Source organism: Drosophila yakuba, chromosome 2L (genome assembly GCF_016746365.2).
Source record: "Drosophila yakuba strain Tai18E2 chromosome 2L, Prin_Dyak_Tai18E2_2.1, whole genome shotgun sequence".
In the NCBI taxonomy this organism is placed as follows: Eukaryota; Metazoa; Arthropoda; class Insecta; order Diptera; family Drosophilidae; genus Drosophila; species Drosophila yakuba.
The window spans coordinates 15,041,544-15,051,584 of record NC_052527.2 but is presented as its reverse complement, the minus strand read 5'-3'; the positions used below and the strand labels follow the sequence as shown (position 1 = coordinate 15,051,584).

The 10,041-nt window shown below is 39.5% G+C and overlaps 2 protein-coding genes across 2 annotated transcripts; both read right to left on the bottom strand.

Annotated features, from left to right (window-relative positions):
• Window positions 1-3,955: 3,955 nt before the first annotated feature.
• LOC26534570 lies at window positions 3,956-6,511 on the bottom strand. Its single transcript, XM_015199035.2, has 2 exons — window positions 6,422-6,511; window positions 3,956-6,361 (listed from the first exon to the last, which is right to left on the bottom strand). The coding sequence occupies exons 1-2, from the start codon at window positions 6,425-6,427 to the stop codon at window positions 4,010-4,012; spliced, it is 2,358 nt and encodes a 785-aa protein (XP_015054521.1). The 5' UTR covers window positions 6,428-6,511; the 3' UTR covers window positions 3,956-4,009.
• Window positions 6,512-8,813: 2,302 nt separating this feature from the next.
• Window positions 8,814-9,781, bottom strand: LOC6528269. The gene is made up of 2 exons (XM_002089286.4): window positions 9,126-9,781; window positions 8,814-9,073 (listed from the first exon to the last, which is right to left on the bottom strand). The coding sequence occupies exons 1-2, from the start codon at window positions 9,663-9,665 to the stop codon at window positions 9,032-9,034; spliced, it is 582 nt and encodes a 193-aa protein (XP_002089322.2). The 5' UTR covers window positions 9,666-9,781; the 3' UTR covers window positions 8,814-9,031.
• Between the last annotated feature and the right edge of the window lie 260 nt (window positions 9,782-10,041).

The window sequence follows — 10,041 nt, the reverse complement described above, 5'->3', positions numbered from 1 at the left end:
CAAAACGTTTTTGTCGCCGTGCTCGGCGATGGGTGAACAATTAAGCAAGTTGCGAGGGTCGTGAGTTCCCTCAGCAGTTTTCCATAACGAGCAGAAGAGCCGACCGACGACGCCATGCCATCAGCCACTGAGATCTGGCCAAAAGTCAAACAAATTTAAGTACTTTTATGCGCCATAAGAGCCACCTGATAGAAATCTTTTATTTGAACAGGAGACGAGGAAACTGGCGCATCCAACCATACAACCATCCAACCTTCCCCTCAAATGCACATTGCAAGGGGGCTGTGAGCAATAAGGGTTGCCATGCCATGTGTGCGTCTTTCGTATCAGCGCGCTTTGTGCGATTTATGAATTAACTTTTTTTGAATGAATGAATGAAGTCGACTCGCAAAGCACGCAAACACACCCACAGTCACATTGGAAAGAAAGAAAGACATGGAAAATCCTTACAAATGCTGCCCAGACATATGCACAGAAAAACCAAAGAAAAGGAATTCGTATGCACAGCGAGGAGATATATCGTATCTGAATGCTCGCTATTCTAAAAAGACTTTCGATCCAGCTTAAAATTAAAGATTCAAAGAATAGATTTTTAGGGATATTTCGTAGTATTTCAATCAAACACGAAATAGGAAAATTACACAAAAGATCTAAAAAATGTATTTATATTAAAATTAAATAGCAGTGAAGATATTTTCATACAGAGTAGCTAAATTAGCTTACTCATTCTGGTAATAAAGAGTGTTAGAATAACATGTGGCAAGTTTTTATGAATGTTTTCTTCCCGGCTTTTTATACCGCCCAACTGAACATTTCACTCTTCTGTGCATATCGCATTAGTTGAACTTTTGTGGCCGCAATTCTCGTTTCTGTGTATTTTTCTGGATGTGCTCCTACGCCATCTTGCACATTGCGAACCTTTAATTGAAATGCCTCTCAGACTAACGAGTGACTTGACTTGCACGTTTTGTTTTGACATAATTTCCACTTGCCTGCAAAAGTGCCTGCATAATGCATTGAAAAGATGGGACGGATGAGATGCCTTCGTTATGGGCTTTGTAGCTCTGATGCCGAGGTCCTTTGAGCACATATTTGCTGATTGCATATAGATAGCATTTGTCTAGTGAGTATTTACAGAGGCATATCACCAGATGAGAATTTTATGTTTGACTTGGTCTAATCAGGCCAATGTGCTTCTCAAATCATGAATGTGGCGCATATTTGGAATCGAGGTGAACACTACAGAATCGATCTGTAATGGTACTTATTAATAGATTCCTACTTAGAAAATAAATACAAAAGGTATACTGCATTTACTAAGACTAATGACGTAAGCCTTGTATAATATAAGCATTTGATTTCATACATAAATACTTATAACTCCTGAAAAATTATCGATCATTTGCTTTTTATACGGCGTCATGTACGCAGCATGGATTTTAGCCTATCAGTACCTCGCCACTGATAAGCAGTCAATGAATGAGCTTGCAACTTCCAAGTGGTTCTTGAATACAGATTAATATTAATTTCATCAACTTTGCCAAAGTGCAAAAGTCATGCACAGCCGAAGAGGGGCGAAGAGGGACTCTCTCAAGAGTCATAATCATGCGGATGTCAAAGTTAATGCGACTCAGTATCAAATTGCTAAAATAAGAAACATAAATATATACACGCTATATACACTCTTATACTAGTATAGCAGCGCACATAATGTAGATGACGACCCTCATTTGACAACCGGCCTCAAAAACAGAGTTCATCACTTTGTGGCTGTCATCGTGGGGAATTGCTTTCGGCCACGCCAATCGGTTTCGAGATTTTTTTCCCGGAGATTTGGCCTTTGTCTGGGCGGCGTTTAAGTGATTTGACGCCACTAACTCGGTACAATGGCTCCTGCGTTGTCATTTCCTCGGCCAACCAAAATGTAATATAGTATTATCGAGTATCTGCCGCAGAGCCTTTTTCTTTGGCATGATGAATTCATGTCTGGTTTGGTTTTAGATTATTTGGACATCGATTTATCTTTGTTGGATGTGAAGGAACCAGACTCTAGGCGGTAAAACTATAAATTATTTATTGTCAATTTGTTTATTATTATTGAATGTATAATTTTGCTTGGGCGCTTGCCATAATTATTGCTCTATATTGAATTTGGGAAAGAGTTGTGAAGGACAACCAACTTATTTATATTGTCATTAGCTACAAAAATAGTATAAAAACAAATTGTAAAGGGAGAAAGACTGATTATAAAATTTTAAATATGTCTTAATGAACTAATCCTGAAAACAAGTTAACTACTATTCTAAACAGATTGTGCCGTTTGGCACAAATAAATTGAAAGCATAATGCCGGGAATTCTACAACTTCGAATAAAAGAAATATAAGCAAACAAGCAAACACAAATAGTTCATTAAGAAGTGCAGTGATATTTGAAATTCATTTGTATCGTACCATTTTGCGTTTTGCATATTTATTTGAATTGGGGAGACCATTTCTCTCGCCTTCGTAGTTCGTAGTCTTTCTCGTCAGCTGTTGGCTGTATGGCTGTTGGGCCCCTTAAAATCTATTCATGGTAAGTGCTTTTCCGAGTTGGTTTGCTCTGTTTAATGAACTGAACATGAAGAAATTATATTTTGCCCAACAAGCATGGAAACACACACTGAGTGCGGAATGTATCTACCAGATACAAGTACACCCTGCCACACAGATACACTCAGTTTAATTTTTGCTTGTCAAGCTTAATTTGCGCTTGAATGCATTGCCCCTCAATGAGTGCTTGTGTGTGTATCTGTGCGAGTGTCAGTTTGTTCTGGCTGTTGTGAGTGTGGCAGTGCTTGTATCTGTGTGTTTTGGATTGCATGCACGAATAGCAGGACACGGCAGGAAATGGCAAAGAAAAAGCGACACACTCAAATCCCCCCTGCGGATTGCAGCTGACGAGCGTCCTCCGCCCAGTCAGCATTTGCTTGAAAGCGTGTGATCCGATCCGGGCCATTGCTCATATTTGACTGCGGTCGTTGTCGGTTGTCGGTTGTCAGTTTGGCGATCTATGCGGGAATAAGCAGAACAATTACCGTAAATGTCGATTGGACACACATCTATCTTCTGTGATTGCAGCGCACAAAACAATTCGCAGCGCAGGCTTAGCTTTGTTGGCATTATGTGGCTACCCTCTATATACTACAGAATATCTCGAATCGGAGATACCGAAATCTGATGATTGCCCACCAGAAACAGGCATCAAATGAGTCGTTGGCTAATACCCATTTCAAAAAGTATACAACATATACACTATCCACTTTTATATGTTTCCAAGTGTACACTTTCTTGACATTAGATATTCAATGCTCATCCGACTGGTACATTTTTGCGGTGGTTCCTGAGCTTCACGTCCCGTTCGGCTAATCTAAAATTTAAGCGAGGGTTTGCGAGGGATATTGCCAATTCTCCAGCAGAGCAAGATGAAATAACACCATCCACTAATGCGAATTGATTTTCGCATTTCCACTGGCGTCATTTTCCATTGTTATCCGTCGCTCTTGTTGTTTAGCAACGGCTCTGATGGCTCCGTCGGTGAACTAATAGCAGCGGATGTGGTTAAAAGCATTTGCCCGGCTACCTTTTTCATAGACCATTAAATTTGCATTTGCTGACGCTCACTGGCGTGATTGGCTGTCGGGAAGGCTGCTGTTCCTGCCATTTCCATCTGAACCCGGGGAATTCGGGAAAAGGAGTAAGCGGGAGATAATCGACTGGGTACTAAATACTTAAAAGGCTTGTTGCTTAGACACTTGCCATTCGCAACAAGGCCACAAAGGTATGAAAGCCACTTTTAATGAACAAGATGCGTTATGTGTTTCGAAGTCTATTAACCATTACAGTTTTCCCCAAGTGGCTGTATGAACTCTTGAAATTTAAATATTTCCTTTTTCCCCAGGCCCATTTAAAAAAAAAATTATAAAAATATTTTATTGAAATTATCAAATATATCGATTAGTAAAGGGCGAAATTATATACCAAAACATAGCAAAAAGCTCTGCCAAAGCGTTAGAGGCTTCGGTCGCTCAAAATATAGCTCGTGGTAGACCAAGAACGAGGCGCTGATGACAATTACACTGCAAATTATAATTAATGGGTGGATTCGAAGGATCATGCGCATCATCAAATTTGACCGCCTTTTTTTTTTGGTACAACAAAACCTTTTATTTTCAACCTTCTCATGTGCAAGAAAAATCCTTATGCGCTTGACATAATTTATCAACAGTTTATCGCGCTTTGCTCTCATAAGATTGATCCTATCGACCTCCATTGCCTTTTTCATCAGCTTTACCAAGCGAGCCTGTTCCAAATCAAAAGCCCGTTTGTCGAAATATGGTGAAGGGTTTTCTTCAGCATATGGCGAATACCTTATGTCAATTCTCACTAATGTGGCTGGACGAATATTCCCCAATCCACTAAAGACATATAGCAAAAATGATGCATAACAGTGACGCTCACTAGGACTATTAAATTCCAAAATACTCGCACGTGGTCTAGAACCCAGCCACGGAAGCTTGCCATTATTCATCAACTTCTTATAGGTTCTTAACAGAAATTGCCACAATTGTGAATCATCACAGCAACTGGTAGTAACATCAAAAGTGATCATTGATGGCTGTCGTAACTCCCAATTTGAATTGTCATCTCGTAATGAAGTATCTATGATTTCTATGCCTTTGCCATTCTGTGCATCATTCTTAAGATTCATATTATCTAGAATAAAGTCATTTTCCGCAAGTAGTGATTCGTCTTCTTCAGAGTTAATTGTCAATTCACTCGCTTCATGTCCTTCGCTTTGAAATCCTTCCTCTGAGGAAAAACTATCAGTGTCTTCGTTATCACTTAAAGTGATCACACTTTTTGCAAATAATGTCCCTTTGCCTTCTAAAAGGATCACGACTTCTTTTTTCCTGCTACTGTGAAGTTCTCCATTCTCTGAAGTAAAGATATCACTATAAACCGGTTTTATATTATATTTTGGCCTTTTATACTCCGCTGTGAACTCTTTTTCCGAACACTGTGGTTCTCCTTCCGACTCATACTCCATTCGACCTTGAACGTCTTCATCCTCTGGGGTAAAAATATCACTGTCTTCCTTATTACTTACAGTGATCACTTTTTTTACAAGTAATGGCCCTTCGCCTTCTAGAAGGATCACGACTTCTTTTTTCCGACTGTGAAGTTCTCCATTCTCTGAAATAAAGATATAACTATAAACCGGTTTTGTATTATATTTTGGCCTTTTATTCTCCGCTGTGAATTCTTTTTCCGAACACTGTGGTTCTTCTTCCGATTCATACTCCATTCGACCTTGAACGTCTTCATTCTCTGGGGTAAAAATATCACTGTCTTCCTTATCACTTAAAGTGATCACTTTTTTTGCAAGTAATGGCCTTTCGCCTTCTAAAAGGATCACGGCTTCTTTTTTCCTGCGACTGTGAAGTTCTCCTTTCTCTAAAGTAAAGATATCACTATCAACCGGTTTTATATTATATATTGGCCTATTATACTCTGCTGTTAACAGCGTTTCTTCTAGGGATATATCCGATTCATACCCCGTTCCATTTTGAACGTTTTCTTCCTCTGAAGTGGATATATTATCATCTATATGACTGCTTTCTATTATCGTATCATCGCTGTCTGGGTCAGAGCTGTACCATTTTTCGCTGTCTGTCTCCTCTGGATAATTCCTGGGTGTTATTTCTCCGAAGTCGCACAGTGTTATAGTATCATACTCAACATTTTCCTCAGACATCCTTACTACAGTTCTTCTATTCGTTGTGCTATTTATTGGTTTCGATAACTTTTTTTCGTAACGCTTATGAACTCGGCTATTTCCGGAATCTCTCACGCGTTGGGGACATTTCCTTAAGTTGTCTAGAGTAAATTTATCGATCGGTCTAACAATCTCGGGATTCATTATTTTGTGGAATTTTGATACCTTATAGTCGACCCAGTATATTTGCTGCGTTACCATATTATTTATATCACCTTCAGGTGCATTGGTTTCAGTCCTCAACCTTCGCTGGGTAGAAAGTTTCGGCCTACTTGTTATGACCGGTCCTCCATAAAAATTATTAACGTCTATGCCCAAATTCTTGATGTGTTTTTTCTGTACGGCAATGTTTGGACCATTGCCATTTAGCCAGGTCGTTGCACCCTCCTCTCTAAGCTTATAGTTTTGGTAATTATTTACTTTCTGACTGTAGCCTGTCAGCGATATCCTTCGACCTAGCCCATGACCTACTTTGCAAGTTGGTGTTTGCTTAGCTATTTGACCATTGACATCTTTCCTATTCCCTAAAGTCTGCTTGGCTATTATCTGTTAACAAGAAGAGCAAAGGTTATAAAAAGAAAAGCAAATTGCAAATTAAAAACTTACCGGCATGTTTTGAATTGGTTTAAGTATTTCCTACTCTGCTAGTGATAGAAAAAGCAAGTCTTGCTGCGAAAAGTAGACAATCCGAAAAAAAAGTGCTTCTTGAAAACCCGTTTCAAATCTGAACCACTTTTTTCGGGTTTAGAACTTCCAGCCTCGTTTATAAAATTTGAAATCCTTTTAAAGCTTCACCGTCATCGCTGCAAAACGTTTGGCACGTGCCCGATGCATAAATCGAACTGGGATGAGTATTGTCGACATCTGCTTCTGGTCTGGCGCACATGAATCATTCATGAATCGTTTTGGCACAAATGCAAATCGTGCAAATCTTTACAACAAACAAAAGCCACCCCCTACATCGAGCTCGCCCGCATAGCGACACGAAAAACGCGAGCTAAACAATGTAAAATGTTAAATAATTATTTAAAACAGTCAAATGGGAGGGCTGTGCGGGAAGGAACAACAATAAAATGTTTACTGTTTACTTTTTGGCAAATTTATGGCCTAATGCAGCTGGCACTTGACCAATACTCTCCCAAACTCGATTCAGCAACAAAAAAGGACTATGGGAAAAATCATTCACACTGCGGGTTGGCAGTTATGTAAATAACACAATGCAACATAAGTGATTTGCATTATATGTAAATTATAATACCACAAGCACATTTTAGAAAATAATGCAACGCTTTAAATTCTTCAGAGTAATTATCTCAGATTTTTGATTCAGTTAGTTATTAATATTTATAATACACAAAACACATTCTGCTGAAAAAAGATTGCTTGTTCTCGTTTAGAACGCTTGTTGTGTTTGCCAGTTTAGTAGGGAAATCAAAGGCCCCAGAATGGCGACCACAATAATCAGGGTGGCAAACAAATCACGGCATTAAATTAAGTAACACCTTCGGCAGTGGAAAACACAATCCAAGCCTCCAGCAAGTGGAGCTAAGGAAGGAAAGCTGGACAGGCAAATGTTTGGCTCTGGCACATATGGCCTCGAGAGTGGAAATTTTAAAGCATTGCGAACCAACCTGGCAATTATATTTATGTTCCCATTTACCAAGGGGCACTCTGTTTACTTGAAAGCAATTAAAAGCAAACCAGAAGCAGGAATCCAAACATATACACCCACCCACCTCCGCCCACCTCCCGATACTTAATCATATTTGTGTGCGAATATTTGCTTAGTTCTGGCCCCAAGATAGGGGTTGAGTAGCTGGGAATGATGGGTGATGGTTGCTGGGTGCTGGGTGCTGGGTGGTGGAGCCACTCCGACTGAAAGGCCTCGCAGTAAAATGGCCACTCAGGAAACGAACTTCGTTTATTGTGTCAGGGATATATATCTTTTCTGAATTGTTTGTCTGAATGTACGCTAGCATCCCGGAATGTAGACCGTGCCAGCGAGTCAGAGCGATGCACAAATAACCTACGGGGCCATAAAAGAAATACGTTTACTACGTACTAAAATTGAGCAAATGCTGCTATTACACAGGCTGCACAGCCAGCAGTCAGCAGCCAGCAGAGATCCTTGGATCCTCCTACCAAGTTTTTAGCTTTTGCGTTTTCCGTTTGCGTTTTGTCCCTTTGTCGTATTTGCTCTATACTGCGCTCTATTATTTTGAGTGCACACAACCTGCTGCAGTAAAGAAGACAACACAGTTTAGAATGGATCTCTGAATGGGCATACATTCAATTTGAATTGTCCATTTTAGATTGGGGGCTTTGGCATTGCCCATTTGGGCTTCGGTTGCCCTGTCTCATCAATTAATCTCGTTTGTAGCGTTTGCTCAAATCAATTAAGAACTACCACACACCGATTGACGATAATCGAATTAGCCCCGTTTTGCCTCAACAATAACAACAGGCGACGGGGCCAGCTAAATCTGCTTATATCGAATCGTGACGGGAACATGAATTAAGGCAAGCAAAATAACTACTGATTAAACTCAATTTTCACACACGTTCAAATCCACCTGACGTATATCGGTATCGATTTAGACCCGAATTCGAATGCAAATTTCGACTTTAACAATCATCAGCTCAGCCAAAGCTTTAACTTGAGGCTAATGGAATGGAATGAAGAACATCATCCAACCACCTGACTTGCCACTTTGCCAACATTTACATTTGCACAACAGTTGCGGGCTCGGATTCGAATTCGGATTCGGATTCGGTGAGGGCAAGAAGTGAGATACAGATACGGTTCAAGATACATTTTAAGCAACAATCAAAGCTTTGCATTCAGGGCATCTCCTCTGATGGAAAAAATGTTCGATTTCAAGTGGTTTACCACATAAATTTGCACTTTGCTTTGTTTACAAAGCCATTGAAGGAAAAACAGAGAGATAACAAAGAAATTGGGGAGCAAGTGAGACCAGCAATTGAAAACAGTAGAATGTTAAGGTCTACAGGTTATTCCCAGTTAAGCCAGGTTATCCAACGCAGTAATTCTCCTTGCCATTTAGTCAGATATTTGTTGTAAATAGTTAGAAATTTAATAAATATTTTTTTGCTGCAGTCCACATTTATCACCCGCTTGCCGTCTCTGAAGTATGTTATGCACAGATTTAGATGGAGTGAGTAGTACAATCATCAATCAAAATTATTAGGTACGGTTTAGGTACTTCCTTTCGAGCTGCCCTCCAAGTTGGCTGTGTCCTAGATAGCAATCGTTATTTGGTTTCAGAATTTTTGAAAAGCGCTTACGTACCTTAGGAATCGATGGGACTTCCGTTGGTGGACCAACAAGATGGGCACTCATCTCTTTGGGATCGTTTGTTAGATAACGGCGTGAACGGCTCAGCAAGTCTTCAGACTCTTTGACATGCCTTAATAAAATTGCTTTCTTTGTGCTGCATAACTTCCTGCCACTTTTATTGAGTCCTTCGAGCCTCTTATAAATATTGTGTAGGTCCAAAAATATTTCAGCTATGTCCCCATCCACTGCTTTCATTTGCTGACTATATGTGTCCAGGGATTTTTGGATATTCTGGAGCTCCATCTCGATCGCATCATAGCCCATTAACTTGTTCTTAATTTTGGGCATAATTGCATCCACAATGCTATTCAGAGTTAGCTCGTCATAGTTTGGAGGTGTTCCAATCTGTTTTAAACTCTCCTCCACAATTACTTCCAACTCTAAAGTGCTGGAATTTGACCGAGTCTTTACACTACCGCTGCTGCTAACGAGAGGAGATTCTTCTTTCTCCAGCGTGATATTATGACTACGAGTATTATTTGTTTCAGACATATTTTGGCCAAAGCGTTTGTATTTCAATAAATTTTGAATACGTTAATTTTGTGAAATTTATTAATTATTTCGAGAGTAAAATAAATCATTACTTTTGAAGTGACAAGTTCTTCTGAGCTTATGTAAATTAGGAGACAATTTTTTTGTGCATCGTCTTTTTCTTTATAACATTTGTGTTCTTGTTATTTTTTTGCAGTCTTAAGAAGAAAAATATTTTACTGAAATCACAAAATTCTACGTTGTAATGACGTTGGTATTTTTTCGTGTATACTCCGTGTTAAATGCAATTTTCCTCACAAAATCCTTTGCAGATTTCGCTGATTTATTCCTGGGCCTAGAGGCCTAGAGGCCTAACTCAATTGCCTAAATGGGAAAC

Coding starts and splice junctions, on each gene's coding strand:
- LOC6528269 (XM_002089286.4), bottom strand. CDS start 9,665: ATGTCTGAAACAAATAATACTCGTAGTCATAATATCACGCTGGAGAAA. Junction 9,074..9,125: donor AAGTCCCATCGATTCCTAAG/GTACGTAAGCGC, acceptor ATTGCTATCTAG/GACACAGCCAACTTGGAGGG.